General features: G+C 41.7%; 1 protein-coding gene across 8 annotated transcripts; it reads left to right on the forward strand.

The window, feature by feature from the left end:
- The first annotated feature begins 165 nt into the window (after positions 1-165).
- On the forward strand, positions 166-19,576 carry Znf202 (zinc finger protein 202). Of its 8 annotated transcripts, XM_058577117.1 has the most exons (8): positions 389-521; positions 1,540-1,657; positions 12,671-13,161; positions 13,828-14,038; positions 14,661-14,749; positions 15,667-15,796; positions 16,351-16,470; positions 17,018-19,576. In XM_058577117.1, the coding sequence occupies exons 3-8, from the start codon at positions 12,760-12,762 to the stop codon at positions 18,010-18,012; spliced, it is 1,947 nt and encodes a 648-aa protein (XP_058433100.1). In that variant the 5' UTR covers positions 389-521; positions 1,540-1,657; positions 12,671-12,759; the 3' UTR covers positions 18,013-19,576. The 8 variants fall into 8 exon arrangements, with proteins under 8 accessions (XP_046294639.1, XP_058433099.1, XP_058433100.1 ...); XM_046438683.1 differs by lacking the exons at positions 389-521; positions 1,540-1,657 and adding an exon at positions 166-286; XM_058577116.1 differs by having other exon boundaries at positions 383-1,657.
- The last annotated feature ends 395 nt before the right edge of the window (positions 19,577-19,971 follow it).

Here is a 19,971-nt window from a genome sequence, read left to right on the forward strand (position 1 = left end):
GGAAGCCAAGATCCAGGAAAAACTTTTACCCATTTGTGTACTTAGGAGAGTACCCAGGTCCAATCCAGACCGGGCACATAGAGAGGACCAAACCTCCCACCGCCTAGAAAGGCTCCGGCGCGGCCAGGAGGCGGGGCGAAGAGCCTCTTCCGGTTCCGGGCGCAAAGGCCCCACGTGTTCCGACCCGCTAGGTTCCGCGCGGCTCGGATCCGGCGCCGCGGCTACGGCCGGGAGTGGGTGGAGGAGAAGCCGGGGCAGGGGAGGAGCCGCCGGAGCTGCCGGAGCCGTGAGTGCTGGGGGCTGGGCCCAGCCGCGCCGCGCCGCGTAGGGCAGAGCCGGGCAGGGCAGGGCCAGGCCGGGAAGAGGGGTGGGACCGAAGACCCCGCCCCCCAGAGCCTGGGGAAATCGCACGGTCCTGGGGACCAGGTGGCGGCGATGTCCAGGCAGGGTGGACGCGTTGTATCCTCAGTGTCTCCTTGAGGCCAAAGCCAGGACCTTCGGAGACGTGGATGGCGCTCCAGGTTTCTTTCTCTTTCCAGCCACCGCCCTCTGCCTCCTGGGGCCTTCAGAAATGCATTCGGTCCCTCCTCTTGCTTCCACGCCAACTGCCCTCCCTCCCCACCGGAACCAAGGGAGGAGTGGTCTGGGCCCCTAGATTTTCCGCTGCTTTTTCTTACTCCGCCTCTCAGATTGCTCAAGAATCCTCTTTCCTCAGGGCATCCTGCCCGAGAGAGCCCCATCTCCTTCCACCAACCCCCTCCTCCAATACATGCAGATACGCTCGCCCGTGATCTTATCACCTGTGATCATACTGCGCTTTAGAGCGGATCTGATCTGTGGTTTTTCAGCTGCCGCTGTCACAGACCCTGAGCTTCCCTTCAGGCTAGTGGCTGTTGTCTCCGCTTGTAGGTTCTGTCCTCCTGCCCTTAACAGCCAATTTGGGTATCTCTTCTCAACACCATTTACCTATTGCAGTAGTAATTTTAAACTTTAATTTGTATGCTCTTTTCTCAGAAAGGGATCATCCCCAATCCCTCTCTACCCAGCTCAGCATTGAATGTTCTTATCTCTTAGGCACTTTGATAACCCTGTCTTGGACTTTGTGCTGGCCTCCCCAAAAGGAAGCTCTTAGGCTTAGTCCTACTTGAACCACCTTGGTCCAGGGTAGCAGTGCCACATCAAGGCTTTTGCTTAGAGGGTAGACTTAGAGCTGCTGGCTTTTCTCCAGAGTAGCTACATTCAAAAGCCACATGGAATGCTAGTGGAGTCTCTCTTCTTCCAACTTCTCTTGCAAGCCACTGCATTGGCCTTGATACAGAAAGCTCCTTTAGAAAGGTGGTGGGATAGGTATGGGAGGTTTGTTGGTAAGGTAAGTGTGAGACAGCAAAGCATTTAGGGTTTGTGGCCATTTGTCTTGATTAGCTTTCTACTATCACTGTCTACCATAAGTTAGTAAGCAGGACTGGAGGGAGAGTAGGAATATTTTCTCCTAGGACCAGACACCTAGGATACATAATGTTTTCTCCCTTTCTCCTCCAGCTATCCCCATTTTGCACTCTGTATATATACTATCTTGCAGTAGACAGTTATTTCAAGGGTAAGGCAAGGTTTACTATGATGTGAGGGATTCTTACACATTACAAACTATACTGAAGAGGTAAGTTGTGTGCTTATAATGGTTTTATCTTCCCAGTTAATTTGACATAGACATAAAACATGAAACACCTCTACACTTCCTGTTTTGGCTGTCTTCTTACCAACAAACCCTCCTTTAATTTGGCCAACACTGGAAAAGTTGGATTCATTCTGCATGTATCTCCAATTTACTTTTTTGGCGGGGAGAGGGATTGCCATGGATTGAACTCAGGGGCACTCAACCACTGAGCCACATCCCCAGTTCTATTTTGTATTTTATTTAGATACAGGGTCTCACTGAGTTGCTTAGCACCTCGCTTTTGCTGAGGCTGGCTTTGAACTTATGATCCTCTTATCTCAGCCTCCTGAGCCACTGGGATTACAGGTGTGCACCACCATGCCTGGCTTCTGATTTATTTCTTTTGCCTCAAATTTATCTTATTAACTAAAAGCATCTGAAAGGCTTCTTAAAAACAGATTGCTGAGGCCCACCCACTGAGTTTCTGATAGTAGGTCTGTGCTGGGGTGTGAGATTTGCATTTCTAACAGGGTCTCAAGTAGTATGACATTGGTGTGGATTCATCACTTTGAGAACCACAACCTTTGACAAAACTTTGTGATATAAATGTTGCTGAGATTTGAGGTCCAGAAGACTTTTTTAGTACTTCTGTGCTGGAAGCTAATAGTAGTCTGGTATTTTGTGGGGAATTTCACCACTTGTATATGGGTTCTTTTTTTTTTTTTTTTTTCTTTTTCTTTCAGTACTGGAGATTGAACCCAGGGGGTACCATAGCACCAGGCTACATCCTATCTTTTTGTTTTGAGACAGGATGTAGTTGCCCAGACTGGCCTCAGTGCAGTTGCTGTCACCTCCAGAGTCACTGGGATTACAGACCGTGCCACTGCACCAAGGGCCTGGACTCATTTGTAAAATGAAGTGTACTTTAAAAAAAAAATGAATACTACATTATCTTTATGCCAAATTTAAGATGAAATATTGATTTTTTTTCATAACTTTCATAGTTCTCTTGAAAGGAGATTCCTATTTTGATCATATATATATTAACACTCACATTCTAGGTTTTTGCTGTGAGTTTCAGTATTGCTAAAGTCCCTGCCATTTCTTAATTACCCCTAAATTCCTCAAGCTCAGAGCCTGTTCTTTTTTTACATAAAATAGTGTGGGACACACAGCCAACTGAGGCTCAGTAGATGTTTGTGAACTGAATGAACTCTATCCCCTACTCTCTTCCCTTTCACAAAGTTTGTCTTTACTAATATTTTACCACCAAGTAAAGCAGGATAGACTTGACTGATATGCCACCTGAAACTGGAATAAATGCTAATGTCAGATTCCCACAACTCTTCCTGTGAACTTTTTTTAACCAAGAAGCCCTGGCACCCAAATTTCTGAATTTTCATTGCTTCTAAATCCAGGTTAGTGGAAAATAAATAGAAAAAGCTTACTTAAATTCAGCTTTTTCTGAATTTATTTATTGGGCTCCTTTTCTACAGAATATTGACACAATGGTAGGCACTAGGAGTACATCCTTGCTCTTAGAGTCAGGCTCACTGAGTAGAACACAGTAATCTGTGTCCACACTAAAAATGACTTCTGTCTCCTTGGGTCATGAATTAGTTGGCAGTAAAACCTGGTTCTTCCGATTTCTCCAGTTCATCAGGCACTGCTCCCATCCTATATGTCTCCTCTATGTATCAGAAAACCAGAAGGAAGTCACCTGGATGCAGCAGGGGGTGTCCTGGCCAGATGTGTTAATTGCAAAGGCAAAAATAGTAAATAACTTTTGAATTAACTTGTTCTCAGTTATCCATATCAACACCTCAGATCAGACTCTATTTGTGATATGTTATCCTATTATTCCCATTAAATGTTTCCTCTAAAAGTAGTTGACATTGACCATGTTTGTTGCAGAAATTGAATACATCTAGTTTAGCTCTGGCTGCCAAATAAGAGCTGCTGCCCTCATCGGGGTGGGTGTTAGGCTTGATGTCCCTTCTTTTTCCCTGAGGCTTCATGATTGACCTCAAGCTGGGGATGGTGGTGCACACTTGTAATCCTAGCTACTCCAGAGGCTGAAAAAGGAGGTTCAAAACCTCTTCAACTTAGTGAGACCCTGTCTCAAAGTAAGTCTTTGTTTAAAAAAATTGCTGGGGGTATAGCTAATTGGTAGAACATTTGACTAGTATGTATACGGCCCTGGGTTAAATCCCTAGTATCACCAAAAAAGAAAAAAGATTGACTGCTTTATTTAGGTTAGTAACTGATTCTGGGTTAACATCTCTTAAGGTTAAAAAGTCTAGCATCACCAGACATGGTGGCACACGACTGTAATCTCAGCCATTTGAGAGGCTGAGGCAAGAGGATCACGAGTTCAAAGCCCACCTCAGCAATTTAGCAAGGCCCTAAGAAACTTAGTGAGAGCCTGTCTCAAAATATAAAGTAAAAAGCCCTGGGGATATGGCTCAGTGTTTAAGCATCCCTGGGTTCAATCTGTGTTTGGTTCTAGTACTTCTCAACTATTGAATAAACATATTATATGTGTTATATTATTATATAACTCAATGAACAAGCCACATGTCCTTGTTCCTCTCAAAGCCCCTTCTTAATAATCATCAAAAATCTGGACAGTTTCTCAAAGGCCAATCCAGTTCTCTGCCTTTAGGTAGAGAATCATCCGTATCTTCCAAATGAGTTGATGTGACTTGACTAGATCTTTACAAAGTAGAACAGGAGGTAAAATGCAAGTCCTCTACCTTAGCATGCAGAACTGACTACTATCTTTGTTGTAGTGGGGGTGGATAACTGAGAATTGATAAAATTTTTATCAATTTTATCTTGAGTAGGGGTCTTTCTAAGTTGCCCAGACTGGTCTGGAACTTGAGATCCTCCTGCCTCCGCCTTCCAGGTACCTGGAATTATAGAATAGCACGCACCATGTACCTGGCAAAAACTGTCTTAATATTGCTTCATAGGCCTGAGTATACAACCATAGAGAAACATTTTAATAGAAATACACTGAATTGTTAAAATTTTTATCTTACATTTTCTTGTTTACCTTTACCCTCAATGACATTTTATACCTACCTTAAAACTTTACTGCTGACCACAGATCTCCAGGATTTCAGGTTAGAAGACATTTGTATCTTCCCACACTGACCTTCCTGTACCACCCTCTTTTTTGTCCTGTCCTGTCTTCCCCTTCTCTACACCTTATTCTGTTTCTTAAAACCTATTGTAGTAAGCTTTGAGCCATTCATCCCCTTGCTACTCAAATATTACTTTTATGAAGGAAAAAAATTCAGTGACAAATAAATGTGTATATATATATATTTATATTGATTTATTATTTCGGTATGGAGAATTGAACCCAGGACACTTAGCACTGAGCTGTATCCCCAGCCCTTTTTATTTTTTATTTTGAGATAGTCTCCCAAGTTGCTGAGGCTCACCTCAAACTTGTGATGTTTCTTGCCTCAGCCTCCTGAGTTGCTGGGATTACAGGCATGCACCACCACACCTGACTGGCAAAAATATTTTAATGTGATAGGGTTTTGTGGGGCTGGGGATATAACTCAATGGCAGAGTGCTTACTAGCAATACAAGATCCTCAGTTCAAACTTTAGCACCACAATAATATTAGTAATTTTTCCACGTGGTTTGATGGTTCAGCATGATACATTAGAAGGCCCAAAGTCAGGTAATCTGTTTCTTTTCATTCCTTTTGCCTTCCCAGTCAAGTTTTCATAGGACTTCTTGGGTATATTCATTGAATTTACCTCAGATTGCTTCCTGCCACTTATAGGAAGGAGAGGAGACTTTGATGTTGGTAAGTAGAAGTAGAAGAATTGCTGACACTGTTTTTCAGGAGGGGTACCTATTTTTAAGGTTCCATCACATCTGTTCAAAGGCTTTGATTTAATCTTAGATTATAGGACCTTCAAAGCAAGGACTGGTTTGTTTTTTCTTTGGTTTAATACTTTATTTATGCTATGACAGTAAATCAAGATTTTCCCTGTGCATTCTAATTTTTTTAGTAATCAAGAAATAAAGGATTGTTCATTTGTTTATTGTTTAAATTTTACCTTCTTATGAAAAGGATTTAAAAGAACTTGAGGGAAAAAGAATAAAATATATGGAGCACCTTCCCTATGCCAGATTCTGTGCTAAAGAATTTCTGTGGGTTACTTCATTTACTCTTTAAAATAACTGTGCAAAGTGTCACATGGCTAATAAAGCAAGGGTAGGAATTCAAACCTAGGACTCCAAAGTTCCTAACCATTACATGCAAAATCTGTATATAGGATAATTAAAATAAGAATAAAAGAATTTTTCCAATAGAGGGATCATATTTTATTCTGTTAATTTTATAGAACAATGACATTAGAGGAGAGCAGTTAACAGTTTTTGTTAGTGTTTTTCTATTCTGAAACAGTGAGGGGAGCTGTTGAAAGGTCTTAGCAAGCAATAATATTCAGATTTCCAGATTATGGGCCTACATTAGGGTTATCAGTATCTACTAAATATAATCATTCAAATCTAACCATCTCTTTTCTTCTGAAGATTAATTATTTGCCAATAAATATGCAGAGCACCATCTTTCCCATAGGTAGGAAAAAACTTTTGTCATTTAGTGTCCAGAAAAATCACTCCCTGCTAGTAGTATTGTATAGTAGAGAATTGAATATTCTTTCTTTGCCTGTGGTTTTCTGTGCCCATTTAGAGAATTGACTTAGAATATTCACTGGCATATGGCACCTTCAGATAAGGAGAGGGGCTGAGTGGAGAATAGAGAAAAAGTCTTGTCTTCCCCCAGGGTCTTCCCCAAATGTGTCTGGTGCATTCCAGGAACACACTAAAGAGACCAGGTCATGGGGCCTGCCCAGGATTTTAATGTCTGCAGACGTTGTTTTTAAAATCTTTGGGGACCAGATCTTTTACTTTTCCTGACCTGGCGTCACACTTTTTCTGTAATATTCTGAAGTCCAGTTTTTATCTTAACTGTGGAACCATTCCAAGGACAGACACTGAAGAAAGGCAGTAGAGTAAGAAGAGTAACAAATCTCAAGGCCAGGCTTTTATGCCTTGTACTTAAGAAATAAATGATCGTTCACTTGTTTACCATTTAAATTTTGCATTCTTATCAAAAGGATTTAAAAGAGCTTGAAGGAAAAAGAATAAAATATATTGAGCACCTACCCTATGCCAGATTCTATGCTGAAGAATTTCTGTGGGTTACTTGATGAATTGTAGAATAAAAACACAGCTGCTTCTGTGTTCTGACTCTGTTACTACTTGACATTTTCACAGTATATTGTAGTTCATAAAGCTCTCACAGATCTCAAATAATCCACTGAGTCAAGAGAGTGATTATCTACAGAGGAGTCTCTTGTGTATATTGTTAGCTTGCAAAACCCTTAAGAGTAGCCTCAGTAATTTGGGGATCTGGCTGGAAGGTACCTTCTTGGGTACCTATCCTGGTGCTCTGCACACCACCACCATGCCTCCTGTTCTTTCCCATCTCTTGTCCCACCCCAGGATTCCTCACACATTCCCACTGTTGCTGATCTGTTTTCCTTCATCTTTTTAGGCCACAAAAGTGAAAGCAAAGCAAGCAACAGAAACCTCAATTTGTGATTTCCAAAGGAAATTTTAAAACCTCTGCAGGTTTTATGTTGTTGTTTTTTGTTTTTGTTTTTTATTGTGGTTGTTGTTGTTGTTTTTTGTTGTTGTTGGTTTGTGTTTTTCCTAGAGAGCAAAGCTGTTTGAGGAGGAACCTTTCTATCAGGACATACATTGTAGCATCCTTAGTATGGAATTTCTTGTACTTAGTGCTACATAAGAACAATGACTGGCATTTTTATCATAATGGAGACTTTAATCTTAGTGGAGATCCTTTTGTTAAGCCAGAAAACCCTATGTATCAATTCTGTCTTCTCTCCCCATTGTGCAGAGATGGGAATGGTGTGGGGTGGGGTAGGGGTAGGGAGAGGTGTTGGAAAGCTTTGTCTGGATAAGTAATCAATATGTAGTTGCATTACTTAATGTCTGATTTTATACTTATTAAAGTCGATTCAAATCCTCAAAGGAAAATGATTTTTTTCACATGTCCAGTTTGTATAACTTATATTTGAATTATTCTCAGGGTGATCTGAAAATTCTTTATGATGAAATAGTTCCATCACTTGGGGAACCACTAAGAATGTTCTCTTATATTCACAATGCAAAACAATAAATCTCTCCTTATGTTAATTTGTCCAGAATAGTTTGCTGGACAAATCAACAAATAAGGATTAATATGATATGGTACCTGTCCTTCCAGAGACAAACTTAGAAAAAATAAGTGTTCTCTGCATTCATCAGGTACAAAGTAAGTACCACTTCTGAGTATCAGCAGAGCACAGCATATCCCTGTCCTCAGAGCTTACAGTCCAGTGAATCCAACAGTAATAGCTAGAGGAACAATTTCTCCCAACAGATGATGTGCTGTGGGGGGCGGGCACATATTCCTATGGCTGCATAATCTAAAGGACCAGAGAAGACATTCTGGGAGCTGTGAGATCTGAAGGATGAATAAAGTTAAGTTAGAGAAGGAAACACAAAGAGTATTTCAGACAATATGCAACATCAGAAAAGCCCAGTGAGGAACTAGAAAAGAGGGACATAGAACCATAATTTGAGCAATGACATTCAATGGGAGAGGCAGTCATGGGAGAAAAGAGGTAGTCAGAGACCAGGTCATGAAGAGGCTCTGAGTATCAAATTTTAAAGAGTTTAAAATGTCATCCTAAAGACAACATGAGTCCACTGGCAGATTTTGTGTGTGAGAAAGTTCACTCAGATCTTTGCATAATATTGCAAATACAGGTAGTGTACCTATTATTAAAACTCCTGTGCCTATCTGTCCATGTCTCCTCTTTTCTCCATCTCGAAAACTAAAGAATAAATGTATATATTCCAGAAATAGAAGTAAAATCTAGAGGAGTAAAAGCTGACTCTATCGTGGCCCAAGTATATTTCAAACCAAGATAAGGTTTCTAGGGTTGGGGGTTCCATACTTGTGCTACAACAAAGATATGACTTGAAGTAATAGTGGAGCATGTGGAGATTATGAATTGAGCAGCCTGCCAACCTGGGACCTCAAAGAGTCACCCCTTCACTGAAAATCGGCCTACTATATAGAGAAAGTACAAGGGATGGGCTTTTCATCACCTTGGGTGGGTCAAAATTCACTTGAGGGCAGGGAGGACCAAAACATATCCTAAAAATGTGATTCAAAAACATGGAAACATCCAAAATCATTGAAATGTTAGCATTTAGGTAAAAGCAAATGAAGTTCCATTAAAAAGGCTTGCTTTTGCAACTTAAGGCCCAGAATTCCCAAAGAAATAGTCTTACAAAAGATGGGCATAAAATTTAAAAACTATAAACCACCATGATGTAGAGAGAGAGCCTAATTAGTTCAAGAAGATCTAGGAATTATGGAACTATCTAAAATAGACTAGAAATATGTTGTAAATGATGGAGGATAATAGAAAAGTGAAAGCATAAATGAAAAGGTTTGATGAAGAATAAAAATGAATAATATGGTCATTGGCCATAAACTAATTTGAAGTTCAACAGCAGGTGAGACAGCTATAAAAGCTCACTGGATAACTAAAAGGTCACTCAGGAGGTTGTCATACAACACAAAAAGATTGAGAAACAATGGATACCTCAGACTGCTTGTGGACTCTGGGCTGGAGGAGGACAGGACCAAGAACACCAGTCCTGAAATTTGTTCTAAATCATCCATTCAGAATATAAGTGCTTGTTGTATGCCAGGGCTGATTCGGGGGTGAGGATATGATAATTTTTTTAAAAGGTCCTGGTAATGCATTCTTGTGTATTGTAGTGGCTCCACCAGAGAAATGGCAATGGAGATGAAGACATAGATGAATATGTAAGACATTTTTTTAGAAGTTAGAATTAATAGTACTAGTAAGAAAAAGAAAGAAAAGAAAAAATATAGATGTAAATGAAAGAAAATTATTTTTTTCTATTAAAGAAGGGAGGGAAAAAAACCTCAGGGTAGAGGTTCTTTGTTTTAAATACATTCATTGTGTATTTTTATTGATATTAGTGACTTGAAGGAGTTTCACAAGAAAAATGAACAATGTCTATGTAATATGACATACCCTGTGGTAAAAATGTGCTCAGGTTACTCTGGAAGCACTTAGGTAATATCTAACCAAGGGTAGGTGAAGTGGGATCAAAGAAAATAGCTCAAGAAGATACAAAGTCTGAGTTACATCTTGAAATATAAGTGAAATTTAACCAAAGGTACAGTCAGAAGGAGGAATATGTCCAAAAGCTAGAGTGGGACACTTGTGTATTTTGCATGCACACTGGGTACATGTGCACACACATGTAAGGATTGGCAAAGAGAGCAGATGGAACAAGATGAAAGTCAACCTGAAACATAATACATAGAAGTTTGTTCACTTCCAAGACAGGAAAGAAGGATCTTACGTAGGGGAGAGACATGACCAGATTTACCATGAAAATTTATTTTGGTGATACAATGGATGGTAACTTAAAGGTCACAACTCTAGAGACAGGTGGCTCATATATGGAGACAGTTGCAGTAATCCAAATGAGAATTGATGAGAACCTAAACTAAATCATAGGAATGAAGAGAGAACCTATTAAGAATGCAACACACCTTGCAGTATTGAGGGAATGGAGAGCACTCCATGCAGAAGGAACGGCCTTCAAAAGACAGGGAGGCCTGAGAAGACAGGCTATTGGTGGAGATCAGCAGTGCATCCATTAACAGCTGAGCGGTACAGAAAATAGGGTAGGAGATGCAGCTTGAAAAATAAATTGGGGCCTAGCACAGTGGTGCATGCCTGTAACCCCAGGACTTGGAAGACTGAGGCAGGAGAATTGCAAGTTCAAGCCCACTCTCAGCAACTTAGCAAGAGCCTGTCTCCGAATGAAAAACAAAAAGGACTGGGATGTAGCTCAGTGGTAGAGTGCCCCTATGTTCAATCCCCAGTATGGCAAAAAGAAAACAGATTGGAACTGAATGTGAAATGCTTTGCTTGCCATTACCAGGATTTGGAATTGATTTTACTAACATTAAAATGATACTGGTTTTAGTTGGGCACAGTGGCACACGCCTGTAGTCTTACCTGCTAGGGAGGCTGAGACAGGAGAATCTCGAGTTCAAAGCCAACCTGGGCAACTTAGCAAGGCCCTAAGCAACTCATTTAGACCCTGTCTCTAAATAAAATACAAAATAGGGCTGGGGATGTGGCTCAGTGGTTGAGTGGTCCTGAGTTCAATCTTCAGGACCAAAAAAAAAAAAGAAGGTACTGTTTTTAAATACTGAGATATGTACTTGGAACTATAATTTAGAAAAATAGTAGTTAACCCTGCGGTGCCATCACTCTTCTAAACACTTAGATTTAATCCTCATAGGAACACTATTATATTGCTGTCATTATTATCTCCATTCTATATATAATGAAATCAAAATCAATATAAGAATAAATCTACCCATAGTCTCACTGTGGTCTCATATCTAGTAAACATTAAGAGCCTTGATTCAAACCTAAGCAGTCTGACTTAGGATTCTCACACTTAATCTTACACACCTTCCTCACTGTTTGCAGCCAGAGTTCACATTAGAACAGCAAGTAGCATTTCTAAAGATACAGTTGTCTAGACTACCTGAATCACAATGTCCAAAAGAATGATGCATGCAGAGAGTTCTGTTGTACTTTATTCCCAGTTGACTACTACAAGGATCCCAGTTAGGAAGCTATAGTAGGAGTCCAGGTGAGAAATGATGAGGGGCTCCAATTAAAACAGCCAGCAGGAAGGAAGAGGAGGAAGAATTTATAGTCTTAAGAGGTAGAATGGGCTTAATGAACTGTAAGCAATGGGAAATAATTCAAAGTTAAATCCAAGAATTATAGAATTGAGTGTCCCCTTAACAAGTGATGATATCAACCAAGTCAAAAAGAAGGTTGTTTTTTAGAATAAGTAATAAATCTGGTGTTGAACACTTGAGTTTGGAAGTCTGTGGGTCATCCAATTAAACATTGTCTTTTAAGAGTGCCTGTGTGCCAACCACTATTACTTTCCTCAGTATTGTCCATATAATCTCTTCCTTGGATCTCTGAGGATTCCCATGTCACAGAAATTAATATTGTGTGTAAGCCCAGAATGCACCTCCATAAAGCCTTCACCATCTCTGTCAGTCCTGTTGACATGTCTTTTTCTCACAATACACATGCTAACACATGTAAATATCTGTGTGCATATAAAATGCTATGAATATACTGTGGTCAGTACCGAATTTGTTTGGGGTTTGGGTTTGTGTGTGTGTGTGTGTGTGTGTGTGTGTGTGTGTGTGTGTGGTACTGGAGACTGGAGATTAAACCCCAAGTGTTCTGCCAGTGAGCTACATCTTCAGCTCTTTTATTTTTTATTTTGAGACAGGATCTTTTTAAGGCTGGCCTTGAACTGGCAATCCTCCTGCCTCATCCTTCTGAGTTGCTGGGATTTCAGGCATGCACCACCACACCCAGAAGTACCACTTGATTAACAGGTTATGAGATCCCTTTCTCCAGCCATTTTAGTACTACAGGGAGTTAGTACTACATGGCTATAGTCTGTGCAAGAGATGATGAGGGCCATATTTAAAGCAGCCGCAGGAAGGAAGTAGAGGAAACAGATTTAGAAATTAAGAGGTAGAATTGGTAGTAGTCATGACAAAAATGTAATGTTTCCCTATAGAGAAGGAACCTCACCTAGGAAATAGGGTGGAGGGCCATGCCTTCAGTCATAGATTTTTCTATCCCAACTAGATCTCAATGCAACATATGATGGTGGAGGTGGAGGTTGGAGAAAGGGAGATTTATTATTTGAAGAAGTATTACAATTAAAGAAGGATTACAATTAAAGTTAGAACTGTTATCCTAGTGCATAATCTCAGTTAAGCTGTTCTTTATGTCTCTACTCCAGGTCCCTTGGGAGAAACTTGAAGTGTCCAGGCGGAGACGGGGATTTTTCCTGTGAGCTCTAAATGGTGTGAGATCATCCCAGAGCCAGAAATGGCTACAGTCTTGGAACTAGAGGACCAGGATCTTTGGGAAGAAGAGGGAATTCTGATGGTCAAACTGGAGGATGATTCCATCTGCAGGCCAGAGTCTATCTTACAGAGGGATGACCCTGTGCTGGAAACCTCTCACCAGAACTTCCGATGTTTTCGTTACCAAGAAGCTGCAAGCCCTCGAGAAGCTCTCATCAGACTCCGAGAACTTTGTCATCAGTGGCTGAGGCCAGAAAGGAGGACAAAGGAGCAGATCCTAGAGCTGCTTGTGCTAGAGCAATTCCTCACCGTCCTGCCTGGGGAACTACAGAGCTGGGTGCGGGGCCAGCGGCCAGAAAGTGGCGAGGAGGCAGTGACGCTGGTGGAGGGTTTGCAGAAACAACCCAGGAGACCAAGGCGGTGGGTGAGGAGGGGGAGTCCTGATCTGTGTGATGTGGAGGGGGATTGTCTACTGGAAGGCTGGGTTTGCGGGGAGGGCTCACAGGGCCCCCATAAGTTATCCTTTAAATTTAATCAGTTCTGCTTTTGGGTTGCTCCTGGATCCATGAGCCCCACGGGGCAGGGGTATGTGTGTGTATGAGTGTGACCTTCTGAGTTTTGAAACATCTGCCTAGGGATTATCTGAGGAGTCATAGTTTTAGTTTTCTTTCTTTGGATGTTAATCGTGGGTTTCCTGGGGAGGAGGATTTTTTTTTTTTTTTTTTACTTCCTCAAAGGTTCTCGACCCTCAGTCTCAGACCCCATTTCCAGGATGGTAAGCTGGGGAGGCAGACAGCAAGGACAGCTGCATTTGGGATAGGTGAAGGTAGGCAGGATGGGAACATCAGAGCCCTGGGTATTGGGAGCAAAGGTTGAGGGAAGTGAGAAAGTGGTGCAGTACCTGAGTGTCCCCCACCTTGTCCTGGTGAGGTAACCTTCAGCTCTTCTCAAATCCTAGTGGAATTGGAGTTTTGCCTCCTCTTCTGGGCCCCTCTGAGAGTTTTTCTCCAGGCAGCTTCTAATAAGCCCTGGTGACAACCAGGAATTTCCCCTTGACTCCATGGTGACTGGAGGTTGGAATTATTCCCAGGTGACTGTCCATGTTCATGGCCAGGAAGTCCTGTCAGAGGAGACAGTGCACTTAGGGACAGACCCTGAGTCATCTTGTGAGCTGCAGGATGCGGCACAGACCTCAGGCCCTGAGCAATTCCATGAGGAAGCCACCCGGAACCCAGATCTGGGGATGCCAGAAGAGCGGAGCCTGCGCCATGAAGAGGAGTTCCAGCCCCTGCAGGAGAGCGGTGGGAAACCTGGCAGGAAGGGAGGATTGTGACAGAATGCAGGGAGGGGGGATTTCTTCTGCATCAAGGAGGCTGGGTAGATTGTAATGGGAAAAAAAACACAAAATCCTGGATGTTGAGAGGAGATGGAACCAGCTAAAATTCCCCCAAAATGGGGCCAGGTTTAAATAGCAATATTCTTGTTTGCCTTCTTGGCATTCTGATTTTTGTTGTTGTTGTTTTTGTTTTTGTTTTGCAATAGTGGGAATTGAACCCAAGGGTGCTTTACCACTGAGCTACATTCCCAGCCCTTTTTAATTTTTATTGTGAGACAGGGTCTCATTAAATTGTTTAGGGCCTCACTAAGTTTCTTAGAGCCTCACTGAATTGCTAAGGCTGACCTCAAACTTGCAAATCTCCTGCCTCAGCCTCCTGAGTCCCTGGTATTGTAGGCCTGTGTCACCATACCCCCTTAATTGTCTTAAAGGTAGTGTTGGAATGCCTTTTCTCCTCTCAGGCCAGTTTCTTGATAACTAGGAAGTTAAAGCTACGTGACAACCAAAGATGATGGGATATGTCCAGCTCTTTGCCAGTTTGGGGGGTACCCTACATGTTGCTTATCTCTGCCTTGTTTTCCTCATAGAGGTTCCAGTGTACCAGGACTCAGACCTTCCTGCAGAGAGGAATTCTGGAGACCCAGAGATGGTTGCCCTTCTTACTGCTCTGTCACAGGTGTGCCCTACTTCCTCTGCACAACAGAGAACTTGTTTCAATACCTGTTGGATGTTAGTCATATGCTAGACCAATCAGGTAGGATGCAAACTTACACTCTCCCTTGGCAGTTTAAGTTCTCAATTCTGCAGGTATATGGAAGGAGGAAGAAAATAGATTGTAATAGTCTCCATTGTATCTGCAGGCTGCTTTATTTGCCATTGACTAGAAGGGTTTAAAAAAAGGGGGGTGCTATTTTGGGATTATCTTGTGACACTCCTACATAGTATTGTTTGTTTTCCTGTTTAGTTTTGAAGTTGTTAAATTAAAGGGTTTTAGTTTTTGTTTTTAGGAGTAACTTTGCTAGTCTTCTGTAAGAATGTCTCTACTGCTGTGCTTCTCATGTTAGGAACCTGAAACCATGTGACTAAAGAAAAAAAGAGTAGAATTCATCCATGGTTTTGGATTGTAATCTAGCTGAGGAAAAATGTCTTATTTATGCTGCAGACTGTGAACCTGATAAGAGATTAGATAGGGTAGGTTAAGGAAAGCTTCCTAGAGAAGGTAAATTTTTATAGAAATGAAGGTAGCATTTAAACATCAAATAGGGAATTGAATGATGACTTTTAAGAGCTTGGGTTTTAAACAATATCCTTCAGCAGAAGAAAATAAGCCAGTCCTGAAGGAATGCAGTGGGGTTTGAGGGGCAGGAGTAGGGTCAGTGGTTCCCAAAACTAAAAAGTTGGGAAATGGCACCAATAGGGGACACAGCTTCCTGAGAAGAAGCCTTATGACCCATTAGAATTTCTTTCATCTCCTAGATGGATCCTGCCTATGCATACAGTTTTCATCCCAGAACAAAATACCGTAGTATCCTTATCCTCATTTTATGGAAAGAGGTATGTGAGAATTCTGATTGGATTCTCATGTTGTTTCAGGGCCTGGTAACCTTCAAGGATGTGGCTATATGCTTCTCCCAGGACCAGTGGAGTGATCTGGATCCAACACAGAAAGAATTCTATGGAGAATATGTCCTGGAAGAAGACTGTGGAATTGTGGTCTCTCTGTGTAAGGAATTTCATGTTTTTCTGGAGCATTCTAAGTACAGAGATCTTTTTCCTGTTGGAAATTTGGGGGATCCTAGGCCTTAGATTATATGCACTGAACTTCTTATGCTTACCCCACCAATGAAATAAATGGATTACTTAGTGGAAGAAGATGATATTCTTCCAAGTTAAAGGGAAAAGAGAAAATGTTTAAAAAAAAAATGGCTGGAAACCTCTAACAATAAAATAAAGCTATAGTGTTATAGCTTTAGTATAGAAATATTTGTGGTAAGCATATGAGTTTAGAAACAAGCAAAAGAGATGGAGATGATGTGCTTTCCTGAGTATGGGAAAAGGGTATAAATTTTACATCAGTGTAATTATTGAGTTGCAGGCAGAAGGCCCAAGAAAGGCAAGAGATAGGCAATTCTTGGTTAGAGGTACTCCAAAAAGACCAAAGATTTGACCAACTGAGCTGTGTATTCACTATACAACCTACCAACCAGAAAAGATCTGCTCTTAACACAAGGAAGTGTTGAACCAGTCGTGATGTCCTGTTCTCCCTTTCTTGAGCAGCATTTCCAATCCCCAGACTAGATGATATCTCCCAGGTTAGAGAAGAAGAGCCTCAGGTCCCAGATATCCATGAGCCTCAAGAGCCTGAAGAGCCAGAAATCCTGAGTTTTACCTACACAGGTGAGGAATGACAGAAGGGGTCTTACCACCCTGAGTGGGCAGTTCCTCTAGTCAGTGCTTCTCTCTCCTCTAGGGCCCTGTCATTGGTTCTTTTGACATGTCAGTCATTACTGCCATCTCCCTCTGAAAGCCAGACTCTTCTGTCATTTTCCTCTTCTTCGCCCCTCTCATCATTTGTTTGAGGGATAGATGTTACAAAATGGTGAAAGAAAAATAAAACAACTAAACTCCTAGAATTGCAGCTATACCATTTACTGTACAATTCACTTAAACCCTTAATTCCAATCTCCACATTTATAAAATGAGGATAATAATACTTGGCTATGCTAAGGCTTCTTGATGTTATAACATATAAGAAAGTGCCTGGCCATGACAGGCATTCACTGGAGTGATTATTTCCTTCTTTCCCAACCTCTACACATATGAAACACATGTTTCTCTCAATATGGTCTTGCCCTCCCAAAGCCCTTTTTAAAAATACCCCTCATTGTGTAGAAAGCATTGTTAGAGTTATAATGTCTCCTTTTTCTTCTCATCCCTTCTACAGGAGATAGGAGTGAAGATGAGGAAGAGGGTATTGAGCAAGAAGATCGGAGTTTAGAGGATATGCACAGGTCTGTTTTGGGAGATCCAGAAATTCATCAGACACCAGATTGGGAAATAGTCTTTGAAGATTATCCAGGTAGACTTAATGAAAGAAGATTTGGTACAAATATTTCTCAAGCTAATAGTTTTGTGAATCCTCGGGAAACCGTTCCTGTCCACTCCCTGTTAGGGAGGCACCATCACTGTTCTGTATGTGGGAAAAACTTCACATGTAACTCCCACCTTATTAGGCACCTGAGAACTCACACAGGAGAGAAACCATATAAATGTATGGAATGTGGAAAAAGTTACACACGGAGCTCACATCTTGCCAGGCACCAAAAGGTTCACAAGATGAACACTTCTTACAAATATCCCCTAAACCGAAAAAATGTAGATGGGACTGCATCTCTGATCCAGGCTGAGAGAACTCCACCCGTGGAGAAACCCTACAGATGTGATGACTGTGGAAAGCATTTCCGCTGGACTTCAGACCTTGTCAGGCATCAGAGGACACATACAGGAGAAAAGCCATTCTTCTGTACTATTTGTGGCAAAAGCTTTAGCCAGAAATCTGTGCTAACAACACACCAAAGAATCCACCTAGGGGGCAAACCCTACTTGTGTGGGGTGTGTGGAGAGGACTTCGGTGATCACAGGCGGTATCTAGCACACCGGAAGACACATGCAGCTGAGGAGCTCTACCACTGCAGTGAGTGTGGGCGCTGCTTCAACCATAGTGCAGCATTTGCCAAGCACCTGAGGGGACATGCCTCAGTGAGGCCCTGTCGGTGCAACGAATGTGGGAAAAGCTTCAGTCGGAGGGACCACCTCGTCAGGCATCAGCGAACACACACAGGAGAGAAACCATTTACCTGCCCTACCTGTGGGAAAAGCTTCAGCAGAGGATATCACTTAATCAGGCATCAGAGGACCCACTCAGAAAAGACCTCCTAGCTTGGTGCCCGTGTGAGATCTGTACTTAGTCCTCACCCAGGATGAGATGGGAGAAGGGACCTTTTCTAAACTCTTCCTAACCTACCCAGACCATAAATAGCCTCTTCCCACCACCAAATAAAAGTTCCAGGAAGAACCACTTAATCTTCTGTATCTTGAGGAGATATTTTATCCAAAGTACAGCCTGAATTGAGGCTTTTCCACTGGAAGGCTCCTCCTGCCTCTATCTCAAGGGTTTGAAGTAGGAGAGTTAGAAGATTTAAGAGGTTATTACATTTTCTGGAAAACAGACTGTTACATATCCTCGAGACTACTTACCAGCCTCAAGTTTAAAATAGCCAAGGACAACCCCTTCAGTTTGGTAAGGGACCAGCCTAAAGGGTACTGTCCTTACTGGGCTCAAATCTTAAAGCACACAGCACTGAACTCAAGACCAATTTTTGTCCTGGTAGCTTTGCCACACACAGGATAACTACAGATCCTTCACTGTCTGACTCACTTCTTCACCATTTGGATCTTGGCAAGCTGCTCCTTTCCCCATTGTCAAAATGATACTGGTGCCAGAAATTAGAAAGGAAGGTCTCATCAGAAGTCTCTTCCTTGTCTTTTTTGTTGTTACTGTTATTTGTTTTGTTTTTGTTCCCTGTCTAAATGCTCATGCCTCTGGCCTTCCTACTCTTCAACCAGTCTAATCTCTTGGTTGTATGCCTGGCACTTCTGCAAGTGAGATGTAGCACTGTAGTGCTGAGGGATTCAGTAAAGCATAATTAAATCTTAATGAAATCATTTACGTTCCCACATATGTAGAAGCTCACCCTTTCCCTCTCTCCTTTGCTTGGGTTGTGAGGGGTTTTGAACAGTATCCATTTACAAAGGCACTTATAACAATAACAGAACCATGATTGACTGGGTCACTTCATTTACATGAAGAAAATTGGAGAGGATCTAAGATTAAACTATGGAAAAATAGGAAAAAAATGTTGCTGCAGGCCAAGACCATCAGTAATATTTTCCTGACACACAGTCCAATCATCCCTGCCTCAGTTCCTAATGTCAGGGGAAATTATGAAACCCAGCACCCGGGACCCTGAGGAGTTAACTAGGAGTAAATGGCTTTCATGTTTCTGTGTTTGCTTTTCCTTATGTGATTTTATTTTCATGTAATTAAGAACTAAATAGTAATATCTCCTGGTGGTCCAAGGGTCTCTATCTATTCAAAACTCCATGGAGATGAGCCGAATAATTATGAACCTCACCTGCTCGGATCCTGGGAGTGTCAAAGACTGGAGAGACATCCTCCATAAATGGTGCGCAGGGTATGAGATTAAAGCATGGAGGGGAGACAGTCTTCTGTGCCTGATTTCTTCTGCTTCTATCACAATCCATTGTATGCTGGTATAGACCAGAGGAATACAGTGGGTTGAGTGGACCTGCCCTTAACAGCCCAACAAAGAAATTTTTTAGCCATTAATAATATTGGACTGGTTTGGTTTTAATACCAGTTCTAGAGTTGTCCTAGAAATACGCACAAATGAAATAAAATAAAATAACACTGGCAGTCAAATTTCCTGGTTTCTGGCACCTTCTCTTTTGCCTACTCCCTTTCCAGAGCTTTGGGGTCCTGAGGCTTCTGGAGGTCATTCCTACTTATAAATAGATCTGGGAGTACAACATAGTTTTCCATGTTGATAGTGAAGGCTTTGAATAGTTAGCAGAGCTACAGGTGGAACATAAACAAAAGATTAAGATGGAGCATAAACAGGATAAGATTAGAGTCTGAAGTTTGCAGAAGAGAATCTAATATGCAGGCATTTCTCATCCACTCATCTAAGGTCTGAGCACAGTTTGTCTTGGGAGAAGTGTCAGCCTCAGAAGGTAATTTCTCCTACCACTTATGGAAGTTGATGAGATATTGAAGGTGACAGAAAAAAATTTGACTTTTCTTCTGTTTTATCTGTG

The sequence above is a fragment of the Marmota monax genome, unplaced genomic scaffold (genome assembly GCF_021218885.2).
Source record: "Marmota monax isolate L192 unplaced genomic scaffold, Marmota_monax_Labrador192_F-V1.1 WCK01_AAM20220418_F8-fsc00081, whole genome shotgun sequence".
NCBI lineage: Eukaryota > Metazoa > Chordata > Mammalia > Rodentia > Sciuridae > Marmota > Marmota monax.